This window comes from Podarcis melisellensis, assembly GCF_964234715.1.
Source record: "Podarcis melisellensis genome assembly, chromosome: 1".
NCBI lineage: Eukaryota > Metazoa > Chordata > Lepidosauria > Squamata > Lacertidae > Podarcis > Podarcis melisellensis.
Window position 1 is genome coordinate 125,231,317 of NC_138528.1, and position 21,676 is coordinate 125,252,992.

Consider the following 21,676-nt stretch of genomic DNA (forward strand, 5'->3'; position numbering starts at 1 on the left):
CATCAGAGCACAGCCAGATGCGGCCAGCCTCTGAACTGAGCTGAATCACTGAGCTGAATCACAGAGCGAAATCACTGAGCGAAATCACTGGGCAGAACCAATTCAGAGCTGACTGTTCTGGCTAGAGCACTGTGTTCCATCCATCGCCCTTCACGCCGGCATCGGAATCATGGCTTCACTTGTGCCTCTACTGCCGTTTGCGCCAGCCTCTGAATCATGGGACTCCTACCTTGCTCGGTTCGACTGCTACCTCCAAGCCAACGAGCTGACAGCAGTATCAAAGGATCGGAAGCGGGGCCTATTCCTCAGCCTCTGTGGGCCTGAGGTGTTTGAGACGGCCCGAGCATTGGTTGCGCCTGAAGCAGTCCAGGCAACACCATGGGACACGATCCAAGAGAAGCTCCGCAACCACTATGCACCAAAGCCGTCCAAGATTGCTGCTCGCCATGCGTTCTACCACCGGAACCAGGCAGAGGGGGAGTCAATCAACAGCTACACCACCGCCCTGCGCCAGGCTGCAATGCATTGTGAGTTCCGAGACTTAGACGATGCCCTGATGGATCGAATCGTCTGCGGGGTCCGGGACATCCATCTGCAACGGCGTCTCCTAGCCAAGCCAGACCTCACGCTACAGAAAGCCATTGAGGAGGCTGTGGCCTCAGAAGCTGCTGAACGCTCCGCCCAGGAGATCCGCAAGTCCAGCAGCCCGCGTCTTGCTAGGGAGCCAGTTCCGGTGCATCATGAAGAGGCCAGCAGTGATGAGGCATCCTCCAGTGAAGACGATGACGTGCACCAGACAAAGCGGGAGCGCAGGAAGTTCCAACAGAAGTCCAAGGGCCAACCGGAATGTGCCGGCTGCGGAGGCAACCATTCCCGTGCCAAGTGTCGATTCAGAGACGCCATCTGTAGGAAGTGTTCCAGAAGGGGCCACATCGCTAAGGTCTGCCGATCGGCTCCGTCTGACACCCCCCCTTCATCGACTCGCAAGTCCAAGTCTTCACTCCAGTCTGCCAAGGAAAGTTGTTTCGCTCTCACCAACTGCCGCTGCCCGTCTGGAACCACGATTGGCCAAACCGACTCGCCTACGCGACGCAAGCTGAACGTCACGGTGCTCATTGAAGGAGCTCCATGTGACATGGAGATCGACACCGGGTCTGCCCTGTCCATCGTGTCATGGAGCACCATCAAAAGACTGGTACCCAGAGTGTCCAAGAGGCAACTCAACTCTCACCGCGTACACCTGAGAGACTACCAGGGAAACGACATTCCCGTGGTAGGCGTTGGCCGGTTCCGGATCGCCTTCAAGGATTTTTCGGGCCTGCTCCGGTTGGTGGTGGTCGAAGGTCAGCGGCCAAGCCTCCTAGGGCTAGACTGGTTTGATGCCCTCGGCCTGGAAGTCACCGGCATCAACTGCATCTCTAACGCAGAGACTGAGGGTCTGGTCAAAGACTTTGCCGAGGTTTTTGACGGCACCTTGGGGCAATATACAGGTACGCCCATCTCCTTTAGCCTTGATCCACAAGTCGCCCCCATCAAGCTAAAGCCACGCCGGGTTCCCTTTGCTCTCAAGGCTAAGGTGGACGAACAACTGGACAAACTGATTGCCCAAGGAGTTTTGGAGCCGGTTGACCACGCCAAGTGGGAAACCCCCATCGTCACGCCTGTCAAGCCAGATGGGTCGGTGAGAATCTGCGCTGACTACAAGTGCACGATCAACAAGGCACTTCAGCAGCACGCTTATCCGGTTCCTGTTGTCCAACACCTGCTGCATTCCCTGGGTGAGGGTAAGGTCTTCGCTAAGCTGGACCTTGCCCAAGCATATCAACAACTGCCAGTTGATGATGCCACTGCTGAAGCCCAGACGATCGTCACCCACCGGGGGGCATTCCGTTGCCGCCGGTTGCAGTTTGGGGTGAGTGTGGCTCCTGGAATCTTCCAAAGCCTTATGGAGCGTCTCCTGCAAGGGCTTCCGGGCGTGGTACCATATTTTGATGACGTCTTGGTGTCTGCAGACTCACACCAGCAGCTGTTCGAGCGCCTCCGTGCCGTGCTGACCAGGTTCCAAGAGGCCGGGCTCAAGGTAAAGAGGGAGAAGTGCCAGATCGCCGTTCCACAGGTAGAGTTCCTGGGCTATCTTATCGATGCCTCCGGCCTTCACCCAACCACATCCAAGATCCGCGCTATCCAGCAGGCCCCCACCCCAAAGAACAAAACGGAGTTGCAGGCATTCCTGGGGCTGCTGAACTTTTATAACATGTTCCTGCCCCACAAAGCCACAGTGGCTGAGCCTCTTCACCGACTCCTTAGCACTAAGACGCCTTGGGCCTGGGGTCATCGGGAGACGGCGGCCTTCAACGCGGTCAAGGCTCTCCTTTCTTCAGACAGTGTGCTGGTACAGTACAGTGAATCCAGGCCGCTGGTCCTTGCCTGCGACGCCTCACCTTTTGGCATCGGTGCTGTCCTTAGTCACCGTTTTCCAGATGGAAGAGAAGCACCGCTCGCCTACTTTTCCAGGACACTATCTCCGACGGAACGGAATTACAGCCAGCTCGACAAGGAGGCATTGGCACTTGTGGCTGGAGTGAAGAGGTTCCATGAATACCTCTATGGCAGGACTTTTGACCTCATCACTGACCACAAGCCACTCCTGGGCCTCCTCGCCGGTGATCGTCCAACTCCACCGGTCCTCTCGCCACGCATGCTGCGATGGACTGTTTTCCTGGCTGCCTACCACTACCGGCTCATCCATCGCCCGGGGAAATCGATGGGCCATGCCGACGCCCTCAGCCGTTGCCCTCTTCCAGCATTTGTGGAAGACCCGGCTCCAGCTTCATCGCTCCTTCTGATTGAGGATCTTCCGGCAGCGCCTGTATCAGCTACCACTGTGGCCTCCGCGTCTGCCCAGGATCACACCATCAGCCGGGTGCTCAACTGGGTGTGGAGGGGGTGGCCACAAGGGCCTTTTGCATCGGAGTTCCAGCCCTTCGCAACCAGACAACATGAACTCTCAGCTCATCGCGGCTGTCTGCTGTGGGGAGACCGCGTCGTGATTCCCCAGGGACTCCGTCAGCGCGTCCTGGAGGCTCTGCACGTTGGCCACCCGGGAATTGTCAAAATGAAGGCATTGGCTCGGTGTTACGTCTGGTGGCCTAATATGGACGATGCCATCACTGCCTGGGTGTCCGCCTGTCAAGCGTGCCAAGAGTCGAGGCCTGCACCACCGGCAGCTAAGGGACACACCTGGGAGATGCCAAAGACACCCTGGTCGAGGGTGCACATCGATCTGGCTGGCCCCTTTCACGGCCGGACCTTTATGGTAGTGGTGGACGCCTATTCCAAATGGCTGGAGGTCGCCCTGATGCCCTCCACCACTACCGAAGCTGTCATCCGGGTGCTGCGAGGCCTGTTTGCAACGCATGGGTGTCCTGATGTCCTTGTCTCTGACAACGGACCGCAGTTCACGTCAGGCACCTTTGAGCGGTATCTTTTGGGACTGGGCATCCGCCATGCCCTAACGGCACCCTTTCATCCATCCAGCAACGGGCAAGCGGAAAGAATGGTGCGCTCGGCAAAAGAGGCACTGGCGCGCCTGGACCGGGGAGACTGGCATGAGCGGGTCGCCGAATACTTGTTCGTGCAACACATCACCCCTCATGCGGCCACAGGGAGGAGTCCTGCTGAACTGCTTATGGGCCGCCGCCTCAGGTCACCGCTCGACCGGCTACACCCGGACTTTACCGTGGCTGAACCCCCAGGCTGTGCCAACGCGCCACGGTCATTTGTCCCAGGAAACCAGGTCTTTGCCCGGAACTATGTGGGGGACATTCCTTGGGTGCCAGCCACAGTAGTGGGAGTCACTGGACCTCGCTCGTACCAGGTGGCACTCGAAGATGGACGCTTGTGGCGACGGCACATAGACCAGCTTAGGCGCAGGGTTGGGAACTTGGACACTACCGAGGTGCCCCCAACTGCGCTTGCAGCTCCAGAAGAGACACGTACAGATGGCGAGGCCCCACCTACACCTCCCTCGCAAACTACCAGCGTGGAGCCGAACCAAGCCGCTTCAGAACAGACTCAGACCACTCCACTTGCGGAGGCTCCACCCACAGCAGCGGATCCAGGGGAGTTGGTTCCAACGCCACCTAGGGTCGCACCACAGCCTCAGCGAGAACTGTGTGGCCCTCCGGACTTGGCTACCAGTCCCCGGCGGTCTGGCAGAGTTTCCAAGCGCCCAACTTATTTAAAGGACTATGTTGTTGGACATGTATCACTGTTGGTCTAAGTATGGTAAATGTAACCGATATGCTTTTGTGCCTAATTGAACCATTACGCGTAGTGCTGTATATAAGGAAACCATTACGATTGTAACTAACGCCTTATCTCGGTGGGGAGGGGTGTTATGTAGTGTAGTTTCACCCTGGGCCAACAGGGGGATACTGTATATAGTTTTCACTCAGGTCTGTAGATAGTTTTCACTCAGGTCCGCAGCAGTTATTTTAGGCGGGAACTCTGGGCTGTGGTTGTTACAATGTTGACAGCCGGCTGCCTATAAAAGCAGGCCGGCTGAGCTGTTTGCAGTCAGTTCTATTCCAGCTTACAAAATAAAGAGCTACTTGAAGAAATCGCTGTGCCGGCTGCTATGTCAACCCACAACTTAATAAAGTCAACAAGATGAACAGTCATCTTTGTAGTCTCTCCCTTGTCAATTTAGGATTTAAGATAACTGAAAAAGAACTGCATCATGATTAGCTCTGAACATTTCAGTCTACATGAAGGTGTTGGGTATGGAAAGATGTTGGCAAACAGAAGTAGCTAATAGCTATTTGGAATGGGGGGAGAATAGGTGGTAGCTCTGTGGCTAGCTCTGTGGACAGAAAAGGCACATACTTTTGTAAGCTCAGAAAATCTTTAATAAAAATTATTTTTAAAAAGAAAAGAAAAGGCAAGCCTTTTATTAGCATCTGACTTTGTGAGAAACGCCATTGAGAAAACATGGTGATGTAATGTTCTGCATGCAATTAATGGAGAAAGGTTTTACCTCCACTGCCCAAGGCAGTATGCCTTTGAATGTCAGTTCCTGGGAATGGCAAAAGGCAGACTTCTGTTGCACTTGGGTAATGGTTCCGGGCTTCCCAGGGGCATCTGTGAGGATAGAATGCTGGACTATGTGGGCCAATGGCTTGATCTGGAACTATCAAAACAAAAAGACCATATAAGATAGCTGCCAGCTACGATGATCAAAGCCTGTCCACATCAAAAGACAGCCGCAAATATCAAAGCCACGCAAGATGATGGTGTATCTCGAGAAAAGGAGCTCTGGTAAAACACTTGCATGTAATTCTTTCTGTTTTGTTCAGATCTGTTGAGTGAAAGCTAATTGTTGTTGTTGTTTAGTTGTTTAGTCATGTCCGACTCTTTGTGACCCCATGGACCAGAGGACGCCAGGCACTCCTGCCTTCCACTGCCTCCCACAGTTTGGTCAAACTCATGCTGGTAGCTTCAAGAACACCGTCCAACCATCTCGTCCTCTGTCGTCCCCTTCTCCTTGTGCCCTCCATCTTTCCTAACATCAGGGTCTTTTCCAAGGAGTCTTCTTTTCTCATGAGGTGGCCAAAGTATTGGAGCCTCAGCTTCACGATCTGTCCTTCCAGTGAGCACTCAGGGCTTATTTCCTTCAGAATGGATAGGTTTGATCTTCTTGCAGTTCATGGGACTCTCAAGAGTCTTCTCCAGCACCATAATTCAAAAGCATCAATTCTTTGGCGATCAGCCTTCTTTATGGTCCAACTCTCACTTCCATACATCACTACTGAGAAAACCATGGCTTTAACTATACGGACCTTTGTTGGCAAGTTGATGTCTCTGCTTTTTAAGATGCTGTCTAGGTTTGCCATCGCTTTTCTCCCAAGAAGCAGGGGTCTTTTAATTTCATGACTGCTGTGATCATGGAGCCCAAGAAAGTAAAATCTCTCACTGCCTCCATTTCTTCCCCTTCTATTTGCCAAGGGATGATGGGCTCATTGGCCATGATCTTCGTTTTTTAGATGTTGAGGTGAAAGCTGATACATAACTAGAAACTGAAATCCAGTTTTAATTTCTCAAAAGTCTTTCACTTATTTTTTTTACCTTCCCACAGTAGGCTTGCAACAAGTTGGCAGGTTGCCTATTCTGAAGACCGTAGTTTTGTCAGCATCTAAAAATAGTATTCCAAAGAGCAATGTTCTTTACCTTGTGTATCTTCAGAAAGAGCTATTGGACTTAATAAAATGATTAACAGCTAGATCCTTATCTTTAATTGAAGCGATTTTAACATTAAATTTAAAAAAATAGGGGTATGTGATATAATCACCAGAGTAATACTTCAGTCTCATTTGCTTTCTACTGGGTATCCTAATTCTTTCTGAGAAACCTGCCTTGTATGAAGAAGCCATAATACATAGTTTTCTTTCTTTCAGATTCATCATATTCACTTCGCCGAGATGAGACAATTGTCATTGCTCTGGCATCAGTATCTGTGTTGGCTGTTCTGGTGGTTGCCTTTTTCTTTGGATACAGAATATTTGGAGGTAAGCTTTGATGAGTGTGTTGTTAATTTTCATCTTTTGTTTATCTTATCATGATCATTCCCGAGTTACTTACTCTTCTGTTTGGCAATCCAGTTTTTTAAATATAAAATGCATTAAAACGTCCCCATAGCCTACCCAGAGATCAGAATGCAGGCAGCAATTTGCTGCCAGCTTCAGTAACATTCAGTCCATTCCCTTTTCCCTCTGAGGGCCATGTTCCCAAAGCAAATATCCAAGCTTTAATGTCTAGAGGGCCTGTCACATGCACCTTCTCTATTTTTCAGAGAGGTGCTACACAACTATTGGAGCTTTTTGGTGGCAGTTGATGGTAACAAGAAAACCATAATAAAGGGGATGCATGTGACAAGGTGTTTTGGATTTTGTAGATAGTATCTTTTTTCCCCCAAAATTTTTTTTATTGGTTTTCACAACATTATAAACAAACACATAAGACAAACATAAATCATAGCCTTATTGAAAATTACACTTATTAACATTGTTAAGTGACTTCCTCGCTTCCCCTTGGTTGAATTCCATTGTATATCATTTTAACGGTTTTCCAAATCACAGTTCTTATAAAACTTAACTTAAACATTAACATCCTTAAATCTTCACATTATGAAATTAAACATATTAATTCATCATTTAACATAAATAAAATCCTAAGCCAATTAAGTATCTGCAAGCTGTTTTCAGTTAATTTAACTTGACATATTTAACTAAGTAATCATTAAATTTAATCCATTCTTCCTGGTACTCCTCCTCCTTCGTCGGCTAGCTCCGAAAAATCCCTCATCTTCACCTGCCATTCTTGGTAATTCTTGGGTTTTCCCCTTTTAGCTAACAAAATACGAGCAGCAGTTGTGGCATACAAAAATAATTTAACATCTTTCTTGGGCAATTCCAAACCTGTTATTCCAAGAAGAAAGGCCTCTGGTTTCTTTATAAATGTATATTTCAACATTTTTTTCAATTCATTATAAACCTTTTCCCAGAAGTCCTTCACCTTGGGACAGGTCCACCACATATGATAAAAGGTTCCTTCCTTTTCTTTACATTTCCAACATAGATTGTCACAGTTATGATATATCTTTGCTAATTTTACAGGAGTCAAATACCATCAGTACATCATTTTCATTATATTTTCCTTTAACAGAGTACATAGGGTGGGATTTAGCAGATAAGATCTTGAGGAACACAGCAAGTTAGCTGTCCCGATTAACCTTGGCATAGGGAAAGTAATGTGCAAAACTCCATAGCTGGCATCCATTGGCCATACTAATATTGGTTCTTCTAAAAATGCCACTCTGTCTAACTCTTTAAGTTGTTTGCAAGATGTCTCCTGGATAGGTTTGTCCGTTGCCAAGACATTGTCAAGACCTCGGACATTTTGATGTGTAACACAAACTTTTTTTCCTGGCTCTTCTTTCATCAGGAGATCATAAACAAGGTATGCACAGTATAGACATGATGGAAGCAGCATCATCTGAACCCTCGTTAGATCTTGATAATCTGAAGCTACTGGAGGTAACTATGCCATTTGGAGTTTCTAGGTCTTTGCACTTTGCATGAATTATGAATCACTTGATCAATTTAGTACAAGATGTTAATGCTTACTTTACATACATACAAGTTAGTATTTAAGGATTTTTGCAACCACACTGATAATCATTTAGCTAGATGCTACTTTTTTGTACCTGACAACTAGGTCTTGATAAAGGGGCTATTCAATATATTCATTCATTCAATATACTGACCTTCATCTTAAGCTCTCATTGTCCTATAACATTATCACTCGAGTATTTCTTCATAAATAAAACTGCTTGTATTCTCAGCTGGTGTTTAGAAAGACAAAATTAATATTTTTGTGGTTACTATATTCACAAGTTTGTGATGATCTGCATGCATGAAGCCCCTTTTCTATTTTAATTTAACAAAGCCATGCCTCATAAAGCCAAGCTTAACATGAGCCATGTCTTTGAATCCTGTTATTGGGTTCTTCCTCTTCTTCTTTTTTAAGTAACAACAATTTCCACTTGTATATACCCGTATTTTTCGCTCTATAAGACGCACCAGACCACAAGACGCACCTAGCTTTTGGAGGGGGAAAACAAGAAAAAAATATATTCTGAATCCCAGAAGCCAGAACAGCAAGAGGGATCTCTGCGCAGCGAAAGCAGCGATCCCTCTTGCTGTTCTGGCTTCTGGGATAGCTGCGCAGCCTGCATTTGCTCCATAAGACACACACACATTTCCCCTTATTTTTTAGGAGGGAAAAAGTGAGTCTTATAGAGCAAAAAATACAGTATGTTTCTTTAGATACGAACATGAACTAAATGCTCTACCATGTCAGAGTGAAATGTAGCACTGCAGTTGAAAGGCCCAAATCCATGGACAAAACTCAGTGCTCATGCTCACTGAAATCAGCAAATTTAAGTGAACTGTGCACTGGACTGTGGCCAAAATGTACATCGTATTAATGTGAAGTTCATCAAATGGTCCCTTTTTTAAATTTCACAGCTTATTGGTCGAGGGCGATACGGAGCAGTTTACAAAGGTTCCTTAGATGAGCGTCCAGTGGCTGTAAAAGTATTTTCTTTCACTAATCGTCAAAACTTTATCAATGAGAGAAATATATACAGAATCCCACTTATGGAACACGACAACATTGCCCGATTCATTGTGGGAGATGAGAGATTCACTGCAGATGGACGGATGGAATACTTATTAGTGATGGAATATTATCCCAATGTAAGTAATAATTTAAAGAGAGTTACTTTATACACCTTTGGGAAGATAGAAAATTGATTTAAGTTGCAATTAATGTAAAAATATTCTGTGGGGATTTTTACATTATTGTATTTTTAGTAACAACAGGTCAGGTTCATTCATTCGTTTTGCTTGTATGCTGCTTTTCCACACACAAAATCAGGCTTAAAGCAGCTTACAACAAGGAAACGGATGCATTTCAAACAAATGCTACAAAAACATTTTCACAATAACATAGCAAAACAATAGCAAAGATAATGATATACCAAAAAAAAACCCCACATTCCAGTACTACAAATCTAACAAGACTATTTAAAGAACATGCAGAATCTAACAGCAAAAATAAGAAGGGAGCTTCATAATTTCACCTTAGTCTAGAAACACCCCTCCCATGATGTTGCTCACAGTTGCTCCGCTGCAACAGATTCTTATAAGGCTTCCACAGGCAAAGGGTGGAACTGCTCCTCCCATGATATTAAAGAAGAAAATGCCGGGAGCTGTGTTATATACACATGAAAGGTTCTATCACATTCTGAATCTAGAACAAGAATTTGAACTTAATATAAAGGTAAAGGGACCCCTGACCAGTAGGTATGCCCTCTGCCAGCATTTCTCACAAGCCCTGAACTAACTATGCAAGAAGACATTAGTCCAAATGCAAATAGGTGTATGTAAGGTAAAGGGACCCCTGACCATTAGGTCCAGTCGTGGCCGACTCTGGGGTTGCAGTGCTCATCTCACTTTATTGGCCAAGGGAGCCAGCGTACAGCTTCCAGGTCATGTGGCCAGCATGACTAAGCCGCTTCTGGCGAACCAGAGCAGCGCACGGAAACGCCGTTTACCTTCCCGCCGGAGTGGTACCTATTTATCTACTTGCACTTTGATGTCCTTTCGAACTGCTAGGTTGACAGGAGCAGGGACCGAGCAACGGGAGCTCACCCCGTCGCGGGGATTCGAACCGCCGACCTTCTGATCGGCAAGTCCTAGGCTCTGTGGTTTAACCCACAGCGCCACCCGCGTCCCAGAACCTAATATAGGGCTTTACAAATAGGATCATGTTTAACCATGAATTGTTGTGTCACTGAGCCTGGGATGTCCCCAGATGTCTCGTTCCTTTTCTCCTATAAGTGAACAATTGTGAAATGTGGTTAAGTCGTTTGATTAAAGCGGCCTCAGAAAATACTATTGCTTTTGCCATCATGAAGCACATCTGGTGGACATGAGAGTCATTTTTAGATAAAGCCAACAGTAACCACAAACAAACTAGCACCTCTCTTCCTGTTTATAAAAGAAATAACCTAGGTCCACAAATTTTGAAATGGAGTACAGTGGTACCTCAGGTTACATACGCTTCAGGTTACAGACTCCGCTAACCCAGAAATAGTGCTTCAGGTTAAGAACTTTGCTTCAGGATGAGAACAGAAATCGTACTTCAGCGGCGCGGCAGCAGCAGGAGGCCCCATTAGCTAAAGTGGTGCTTCAGGTTAAGAACAGTTTCAGGTTAAGAACAGAACGAATTAAGTACTTAACCTGACGTACCACTGTATTGGAAATAAGTGTTGATTAAAAGTCTCTACAAGGGACTGATGACCCTAATAACATGCACTGTTTATTCCCTTTCCAGGGCTCTTTGTGCAGGTATTTGAGTCTTCATACTAGTGACTGGGTGAACTCATGTCGTTTGGCACATACTATAACTAGAGGTCTGGCATATCTCCACACAGAGTTGCCTCGAGGAGGTAAGGCCAGGGTTATGCAGCTTTCCATAAAGATAATTTAGGATTTTCTGTTTGATAACAGAATCAAAGGATTTTTAGAGATTTTTATTTTATGGTGATTCAAATATTTCTGCCATTAGAAATAAGCAACTCTTCTATACACTATTTTTTGCACCCATTGTGCTTTATGTAAGTTCATTTGGAGCTTTCTTAAATAATTAGTAACCATGATGAGGTGTCTTAATTTTGGCACTTGATTTAAAATACATTATGCTTTATTTGCTTACACATTTCAAATATTTTTACACTTCTCTTCAGCTGAAAAATGGCTCCAGTAACAGTATAATCTCAATGCATGCTGAGCAATGTATGATTGAAAAAGTAGAAAAATGAGAAAAATGGCCTGAGAAGTTGATTGCAAATAAAAATATATGGAAATAAGATTTTTAAAGTCATTTGTTACCCCACAGTAACTTTGAAGGCTGCTTTTAGCAAAAAAAATTGAACAGAAATACCAAATAAGAGCAGGTGCAAAAATTACAGAATTACTCAATGTCTCTGAGTCAGGCAACCAGATATTATGAATCAGAACAAGGAGGAATGATAGCTCAGTTGGTAGAGCATGATACTCTTAATCTCAGGGTTGTGGATTCAATCCCTTCCTTGGGCAAAAGATTCCTGCATTGCAGGGGGTTGGACCAGATGACCTTCAAGATTCCTTCCAACTCTACAATTATATGATATATATGGGGGGGGAAATCCTTCCAGTAGCACCTTAAAGACCAACTAAGTTAGTTCTTGGTATGAGCTTTCGTGTGCATGCACACTTCTTCAGATACACACGTCACGGGGATTTGAACCGCCGACCTTCTGATCGGCAAGCCCTAGGCTCTGTGGTTTAACCCACAGCGCCACCCGTGTCCCAGAACCTAATATAGGGCATTACAAATAGGATCATGTTTAACCATGAATGGTTGTGTCACTGAGCCTGGGATGTCCCCAGATGTCTCGTTCCTTTTCTCCTATAAGTGAACAATTGTGAAATGTGGTTAAGTCGTTTGATTAAAGCGGGCTCAGAAAATTTTGTGTATCTGAAGAAGTGTGCATGCACACGAAAGCTCATACCAAGAACTAACTTAGTTGGTCTTTAAGGTGCTACTGGAAGGATTTTGTTTTGTTTTGACTATGGCAGACCAACACGGCTACCTATCTGTAAATGATATATATGACTTCTTTGTGCATGGGGAGAAAGAAGAGACACAATTTTTGCCATATTTTTCTATGCTATTTGGTTGTATCTAACAGTATACATCTGCTGATCAAAATAATCTGTTGTCATGGCCAGCCCCAGGTAAAGAAGCACATATCTCGTAGTTTGTACTTTGTCTGCAAGAGAAATACTTACTACAATGTCTAGCCTCTAGGCAGCTGTCCACATGCCTGGGTCCTATAGAGCAGTAGGTCCCTTCCTCTCCTCTGGCTTATATACCCTCCTCTGAAAGCTGGAAAGCTGGATTTAAGCAAGGCAGATCTACCATAGATCACTGTTTTGTCTTGCACATCTTATCTATAAATACGCCAAGAAAACCTGTGGGGTCTTATATGCAGCCTTCATTGATTTGAAGGCTGCCTTTGATTCAATTTCACGAGTAAGACTCTGGGCCAAACTGAATACATCCAGTATAGATAAAAGATCTTGATTAGTGGCCTATATAAAGATACTGTGCTGTATGTAAGATCTTCCACAAATGGCCAACTCATAGGCCCTGTACCAGCCACCAAGGGGGTTAAGCAAGGCTGCATCCTAGCCCCAGCTTTATTTAACCTATATATCAATGATATGGTTAAAAGCTTAACATCTCCGGAGTTTCATGCTCCTAAATTAGCCACAAACCCTCCTCTGACGGGTTGCATGGCCACAACCTGAAACATCTCCTGCATGGACATCATCGCTGCTCTTCCCTTTTCAGGCCCCACCTGGTTCTAGGAGACAGTGGGGCAGGGGAATGTTGGGAATCCACTGACCTGTCCCTCGCCTGAGCTATCCCTTCTTCCTCCACCACAACCTGTGCACCTCCCTCCATCTCAGACTGCCTTGATTCTTCCTCCTCCACCTGGTCTGGCTCCTGCCTGAGAACCAGCATCAATCCCCATAAATCACTGGCCTCCTGACTCCCTGCCTCGGCCACACGTTCTTTGGAGCACTGCCAGTCTATCAGCAGAATGCTGAGGGAGGCAGTTATTGGTGATTCCCCTTTCCCCTCTGTAGCCCCTCCATGTCCCTCTAAATTTCTTCTCAAGGGTCCCCCAACCATTTTTAGCAAATTTAGGGGTACCCATGGGCTGCTGGGGGGAGAAAGAATATTTGGAAATTACCTCTCTTCCACTGACAGAGACATACTTGTTCTGTACAACAAAAAAGTATGATAATATATTATTTTAGTACTGGCATAGATACTCTGAAGTTTGCACAGTTTGTTGCTTTTTAAAAATATCCATGATTATAGAACAGATTCTTAGATTCAGAATAGTATAGCATAGCAATCGTTTCATAGTATATGGACAGAAACAATTAGAAATCCTAAAGCACGGTTTTCAAATGTCCAAACAGATCACTACAAACCTGCCATCTCCCACCGGGATTTGAACAGCCGTAATGTATTGGTGAAGAATGATGGAACATGTGTTATTAGTGATTTTGGACTCTCTATGAAGCTAACAGGAAATAGACTAGTGCGTCCAGGTGAGGAGGACAATGCTGCAATCAGTGAGGTAAGTATGGAAAGGGAGTACAATGGTTGGACACGGTTAAATTATGCACAACAGAAGGATTCCCTTCAGAAACCCCTTCTAAAATCTTAAGGAACTTCATGGAAGGAAAGTTTCCCATCAACTCTCCCCTGCAGCCACCTGATCTTCCTCCCCTCCATCCCAACAAAGCATCTCCAGCCGTTGGGAGTGGGCTTCTGAGACAGTGTGGAACAGGACATGAGGAGGGGAGGCAGGGCAAGGAACAGTAACAGAGAGCCAGCGTGGTGTAGTGGTTAAGAGCGGTGGACTCATAATCTGGTGAACCAGGTTCGCTTCCCCGCTCCTCCACAGGCAGCTGCTGGGTGACCTTGGGTTAGTCGCACTTCGCTGAAGTCTCTGAGCCTCGCTCACCTCACAGAGTGTTTGTTGGGGGGGAGGAAGGGAAAGGAGATTGTTAGCCACTTTAAAACTCCTTAAAGCAGTGGTGTCCAAACTTTTTTCAAAGTTTGGGGACCAACCAAAGTTGTTGACCTTTTTTTAGGATTGAAGTTGTTGAGGTTTTTTACCCCATAAATAATAACTGTCACAGGGGCCAGATTAAACTGACTGGCGGGCTGGATTAGGCCCCCAAAACAGACTTTGGACATTCCTGCTTTAAAGGGAGTGAAAGGCAGAATATCAAGTCCAAACTCCTCCTCTTCTTCTTAACTGAATATGAGACTTGGATCCTAAAATAAGTTAACAAGGATGTTCATAGAAGGATAGGTTCTTTCTTTCTTTCTTTCTTTCTTTCTTTCTTTCTTTCTTTCTTTCTTTCTTTCTTTCTTTCTTTCTTTCTTTCTTTCGCGCTCTCTCTCTCTCTGTCTCTCTCACACACACACTGATCACATCTCAGCCCACATTGTTCAGCTGGTCCCCCAAACTTCCAGAGGCTTTCCAGAGGTCACAGGCAATTGCAAAGCAGAGAGGCTGATGGGATTTTTTTCTTTCATGAGCTTCCTTGACTCCTGTTAGAACCCGAGCCAATGAGAGTTTTCTACTCTACCTTGATGTGACTATCATGAAGCAGAAGACGCTGGCTGTTTTTTAAAGGGACAATTTGTTTCAAACCCAGATCTTTAATCAAAATGTTCACAGAAAGGGCCCCAAATCTTTCCTGGTTGCTGCTTGCTTATATTTTGGAGTAGAGAGGCCAAGTCCTTCATCTCTGGTACAATGCATGTGAATAATCTTGATTGGTTTGTGGCAGAGCTCTGCGGGTTTGTCTGCCTCTCGTTTCTGGTTACTTCCTAACATACCTTTCCTTAACCACATTTGAGGACTGTGTAATATATGAACTCAAACGAGAATGTATTAAGAAAGGAAGAAATATATCTGCATTGGATTTAATTAAATAGGTTATATACCTGGCTTAAGGATTGTATATGGTGTACATCCCGGACTTGATTCACATGTTAGGAAGTAACCAGTAAGGAAATTTGTTACAAACATTATCCTTCAGCCTGTTGTGTCCATTATTTGTTTGCACATGTCAACAGACCTTTCCAACACCTCCAGTAACGGCTGTGTGTTTAACCTGAGATTGAAATCCCCTCTACAGGTAGTTCAGTAACTAAAATTTATAACTGAATCTGAAAAGGGGAAATCGAAAGAGAATTAATCTCTGCTTTTTAGTTCAAGATACATAAAAATCCCGAGTGCCTCGGTATATCATGCAAAGTTTTTATTTCTTTTTAAAGGTACAATGTGAATTTTGTATCTATATAACAATCTAAAGGACAGCTGTTCCCAGATTTACTATTTCACTTTTTACAGTGAAAGGAGGGATGGTATAAAATGCTATAAAAGGTCGTTATTTCACAAAAAGGTTTTTTTAAAAAAGAACAGCTCCTCATGTTTCCTTTTGCCAAATGGAGGTGGAGAAATGGTCTGATCCTGTCACCTGCTCAGTGTGAATGAATAAATATATCTCTGAGACTATCTGCCCTACATGCAGCTGTCGCCCTTTATGCTCCTGCTGGAAATAAGAGAACCTTTATTATTAATTTTGAGGTCAAGGAAATACAGTACTGAACTTTTTAGCTAAACATTACTTTGCTCCTGTTCCACTTATGGCTACTTCTCAAAACTATTAAATCATGCCACAAAAGACTTTTATTGGGAATGAGGACACAACAAAATGGGCATAGTTGTTATTATAAATGTGGTTAATAAGACTAGAACAAGGCAGTATGGCCTTGAAAAGTCTTTCTGTTCAAGAGATTCCACCCTGAGAATGGAAGTGAACATAAATGGGGAGGGGTAGTTCTACTTAATTCCTTTTAAAGATAAGGGCAATAGACGGGATTTTGTAAATACTGAGCTAATGTTAAGAATGTCACAACATGTTTCTGCAGGTTGGTACAATCCGCTACATGGCCCCTGAAGTGCTGGAAGGAGCTGTGAACTTGAGGGATTGCGAATCCGCTCTAAAACAAGTAGATATGTATGCACTAGGCCTAATCTACTGGGAGATTTTTATGAGATGCACAGACCTGTTCCCAGGTAATAGAGGAATTGCTGGAATTCTCCTACTCTGATTACATCCACTGGTTTTGGGTCTTTGGGGAGGGGCGGTTGCTATTGAGATCTGTAAGGATTGGCTGTAAATCCCAGTTCTCTTATTTGTTTCCCACAGTGAACTCAGTGCCATCTAGTGTTTCAGAGTTGTATTAAATGTTATAATTCATGATGAAATATGTAGCCTTGGTGCCTGATAAAGTAATGTTGCCGATAAGCTTTAGGTATTAAGGAAAGCTTATATGTTACAGCTGGTAAAGCTGAATGAATACTGTGGACATGTCCACATGAGGTTTGTTGGGTGGCTGGTGGTATACACAATCTCCACCAACACACACACAAATACATATATATGGCAGACCAGTAACATCTGAAATTCTGCATGCATAGCACAAGCCACAAAAGAAGCGGGGAAGGCCTCAAAACAGCACATTGTGGGATTTTCATATTTTGTTACCAAGGCAAACCAGGTATGTTGGGAGCTTCCATAGAAATATGTCCCTGAAATGTTTACATTTTGAAAAATAAAATGTCAGCTTTTTTAATGAAGTATGTGAGGAAAGTATCATTAGTCTGAATTATAATTATTTAATTGTTATTAGTACAGTGGTACCTCTAGTTACAAACTTAATTCATTACGGAGGTCTGTTTTAAACCTTAAACTCTTCTTAACAAGAGGTGTGCTTTTGCTAATGGGGCCTCTTGCTGCCGCTGCGCCACCGGCACACGATTTCCGTTCACATCCTGGGGCAAAGTTCTCAACTCGAGGTAACTCTTCCAGGTTAGCGGAGTTTGTAACCTGAAGCGTTTGTAACCTGAGGCGTTTGTAACTCGAGGTACCACTGTATTCTTTTATTATTTCAATTTATTTACCACCCTTTATCAAAAGATCCCAGGGCATTGTACAATGTGGCAATTGCATTTTGCACCAGCTGAAGTTTCCAGACTGTCTTCAGAAGCAGCCCCATGTATAACGCATTGGTTATACATTGGTTACCAGAGTGTAGGCCACAGAAGTTAGGCTATCCTTGTCCAGATACTGGTGCAGCTGGGCCATCAGCCAAAGCTGACAGAAGGTACTCTGCACCACTAAGGCTACCTGGCCTTCAAGCAACTGAGGCCACCTGGGTCTCAAGTAGTGGATCCAGAAGTACTTGCTCCTTAAAAGGGAGTGTAACCCCCTCAAGAGCAGTCAATCTTCCACCTATCTGGTCTAGGGAACCACCCACTAATGCTGCCTCTGTCTTGTTTGGATTGAGCTTCAGTTTATTTGCTGTCATCCAGTCCATTACCAAGGCAAGTCGAGCACATCCACTGCCACACCTGTAGATGTAAAGGAAAAATAGACCTGTGTGTCATCAGCATATTGCTTGACAACACATGCGCAAACTCCAGATGACTCCACTCAGCGGCTTCATATAGATATTAAACAATATGGGGGAATAGAATTGAGCCTGGAGGGACACCTTCTTGAAGGCCCCATGGTGCTGAAATACAGTCCCGAAGCATCACCCACTGAAAGCGACCATCCAGGTAGGACTGGAACCATTGCAGAGCAGTGCCACCCACTCCCAACACAGATAACCTCTCCAGGAGTCTTAGGTTGTGGGTGAACATATCAGACAATACAGCGATTCTTCAAACAGCTCTTGTTTATTCACAGGCCAGGACAGAACTGAACTCAAGGGTTCAGTCAGCCTGCTTATATAGAGCTCCAGTACAGCGTAACTGTAACCACTTTCTAAAACTATCCAATCGCTGAACGTCACTTTCGATCCCTTATTTGCATAACTATCTACAGTATCCCCCTGCTGGCCCAGGGTGAGAACTTTAGAACATAACAAGGAGAATACAGTGGTCAATGGTATCGAAAGACACTGAGAGGTCAAGGAGGGTTTACAGGGACACATTGCCTCTGTATCTCTCCTGGCAGAGGTAATCATAACCAGGGCAGTTTCTGTGCCAAAGCCAGGCTGAAACCCTGATTGAAATGGATCTAGAAAATCAGTCTCCTCCAAGAGCACCTGGATCTGGTCAGCAACCATCCACTCAAGAACCTTTCCCAAGAAAGGAGGTTGGCAACTGGCCGATAATTACCAAGGTTCTCAGAATCTAGAGATGGTTTCTTAAGAAGCGCTCTTCTCACTGCCTCCTTCAAACAGAAAAGGACTGGCCCCTCTCATAAAGAGGCATTGACCAGCTCCCTGGCCCAGGCAGCTGTCTCCTCCCTGCTGGATTTAACAGCCAAGAAGGGCAAGGGTCCAGAGCACAGGTATTCGCTTGCACCAATCCCAACGTCTTGTCCACATACTGGAGCTGCATCATTTTTAGTGATCCATGTCACATCTAGATCATTGGCTCCCAGTAGATCATTCTTAGGATTTTTCGGATAGATTTACAAGATTGGATGGAAGAAGAATGTCATACAGTTGCATTTGAGTCAATGTAGGAATGGATAAAATAACGCATCCATGAACTTGTAGAAATCAGCCCTGAGTGCTCACTGGAAGGACAGATCCTGAAGCTGAGACTCCAATATTTTGGCCACCTCATGAGAAGAGAAGACTCCCTGGAAAAGCCCCTGATGTTGGGAAAGATGGAGGGCACAAGGAGAAGGGGATGGCAGAGGACGAGATGATTGGTGTTCTCGAAGCTACCAGCATGAGTTTGACCAAACTGTGGGAGGCAGTGGAAGACAGGAGGGCCTGGCATGCTCTGGTCCATGGGGTCACGAAGAGTCGGACACGACTAAACGACTAAACAACAACAACTACTGCTACTAGCCTTTATTGGTATAAATTAAAACAGTAAAATCATACAAAAAGATCCAAATATGTTGTAGTATAGTTAGGATCAGCATGCAGGATGCACTATCTGGTTTCCTTTAAATATCTCCTGGTCCTCAAGTAGGCAAGGTCCCTTAAATGCTGCTGTTCTTCCTCATATGTTAGGCATAACATATTTGCAGAGCTTAGGCAATTTTGTCACTCAACTTTGCAAAAGAGCGAGATTAAGCCAATAGCACATGCAGCTCACAGTACAACTGGACCAAATTTTGGTTCAGATGCAAGAGGAAAAAATATGATAGGCATCTTCTTGCTATGCCTGGGCATTTCAGAGCTATTTGGACTTTTTGTTTACGTTTAAATTATTGTGTCTGTAAACAGGAGAATCAGTGCCAGAGTTCCAGGCAGCATTCCACGCAGAAGTTGGAAACCACCCCACTTTTGAAGATATGCAAGTTCTTGTTTCAAGGGAAAAGCAACGACCAAAATTCCCAGAGGCCTGGAAAGAGAACAGCTTGGTGAGAGAAGCAAGATGCTCCCCCCCCCCTTTTCATTTGGAAATTATATGTAAGATGCTAGATTATGGAGTTGGAGGCATAACATTGGTTTAATATGTAAGTTGCTGTCTTTAGGAAACTAAAATAAATTAATAAAAAGTAATATTTGAGTCCAAGATACAAGTATGGGCTGGACATTTCATGATGAGGTCAGTAACGTATTCTATTCGTGTGTGTGCTCTTTAAATGCCCAGTTCACTGTCTTGATCACTACACAGGACACATCAATGTGCTTTAAAATATAAGGTAAAGGTAAAGGTAAAGGGACCCCTGACCATTAGGTCCAGTTGTGACCGACTCTGGGGTTGCGGCGCTCATCTCACTTTATTGGCCGAGGGAGCCTGCGTACAACTTCTGGGTCATGTGGCCAGCATGACTATGCCGCTTCTGGCGAACCAGAGCAGTGCACAGAAACGCCGTTTACCTTCCTGCCGGAGCAGTACCTATTTATCTACTTGCACTTTGACGTGCTTTCAAACTGCTGTGTTGGCAGGAGCAGGGACCGAGCAATGGGAGCTCACCCCGTCACGGGGATTCGAACTGCCAACCTTCTGATCGGCAAGTCCTAGCCTCTGTGGTTTAACCCACAGCACCACCCGCGTCCCTAGCTTTAAAATATACTTTATTATAAAAGTTTAATGTGTTATTTCAGGCAATGTCAGTCCAACAGACTGATGAATACAATAAATTTCCATACTCTGTTTTTGGACTAGACTCTTGTTCCATTTGCTCAGTTTTTTAATGCATTAACATTCACAATAGAAGTAACAGATGTAAGCATCCTCATTCTCAGTAATCTGATTATAGCTACCATGTTCACTACCATGATTTGTATAAAGACCTGAAACCCTTTTTATCAACCTCTACCACCCACCTTGTAACATATTTTGAAAACATGTAACATGATTGAAAATATCTCACTGTTGCAGTCAACACGTTTAGAGTAATTTCTGGTTCCCTATTTGTAAAATCATATAGTTCTTTTATCACCTCTGTTGTCAAACGACCCTAGACCAAATTGCTTTTAAAGAGAATCTTAGCTGCACCAGATCAAGTAATAACATACCTTAGTACAGACAAGATTACTAACTCATTGTAGTATTTTTCTAAAAGTTTTACCTGGGAGATGCCCCATTGAAATTAGTAAGGCTGGCTTTTTAGAAAATATACACAGGATTGTGTAACATTTCTTGACCCTTTAGAACACAGGATATGTATCATATTTTTCGCTCTATAAGACGCACCAGATCACAAGACGCACCTAGTTTTTGGAGGAGGAAAACAAGAAAAAAAATATTCTGAATCTTAGAAGCCAGAACAGCAAGAGGGATCGCTGTGCAACGAAAGCAGCGATCCCTCATGTTGTTCTGGCTTCTGGGATAGCTGCGCAGTGAAAGCAGTGATCTTACTTGCTGTTCTGGCTTCTGGGATAGCTGCGCAGCCTGCATTCGCTCCAAAAGACGCACACACATTTTCCCTTACTTTTTAGGAGGGAAAAAGTGAGTCTTATAGAGCAAAAAATACGGTAATTTTGAGATTCAGTTTCATTGTTTGGTCTTAGAATGTGTGTTGAAGTATAGCTTTAAAAGGGTGCAGAACATAATGCTGGTTTACTTTATAGGCTGTGAGGTCACTGAAAGAGACAATTGAAGACTGTTGGGATCAGGATGCTGAAGCTCGACTGACAGCCCAGTGTGCTGAAGAGAGGATGGCTGAACTCATGATGATTTGGGAAAGAAACAAATCTGTCAGCCCAACAGTCAACCCTATGCAGTCTACAGCTATGCAGAATGAGCGGTGAGTAGTACTAAGTGTGTGCTGTTTTCACAATCTGATTCTAAAAATCAATGAAACTTTTTTAAAAGTACATTGTATATGCACTTAAGTGTCCCATTTACTGCTTTCAGTTCTCATCTCAGGGTTGAACTTTGATTTCAAGGATGTCACGTTTTCCCTGAACTAAAATAATG

The 21,676-nt window shown here is 44.6% G+C and overlaps 1 protein-coding gene across 1 annotated transcript in view; it reads left to right on the top strand.

Moving 5' to 3' along the window:
- BMPR2 (bone morphogenetic protein receptor type 2) overlaps positions 1-21,676 on the top strand; it is a 91,330-nt gene that overhangs the window by 61,960 nt on the left and 7,694 nt on the right. Inside the window, exons 4-11 of the mRNA XM_081911965.1 lie at positions 6,456-6,566; positions 8,002-8,093; positions 9,087-9,317; positions 10,960-11,074; positions 13,665-13,825; positions 16,201-16,348; positions 19,531-19,667; positions 21,328-21,503. Coding sequence (XP_081768091.1) covers positions 6,456-6,566; positions 8,002-8,093; positions 9,087-9,317; positions 10,960-11,074; positions 13,665-13,825; positions 16,201-16,348; positions 19,531-19,667; positions 21,328-21,503 — 1,171 coding nt within the window. The remainder of the gene's footprint in view (positions 1-6,455; positions 6,567-8,001; positions 8,094-9,086; positions 9,318-10,959; positions 11,075-13,664; positions 13,826-16,200; positions 16,349-19,530; positions 19,668-21,327; positions 21,504-21,676) is intronic.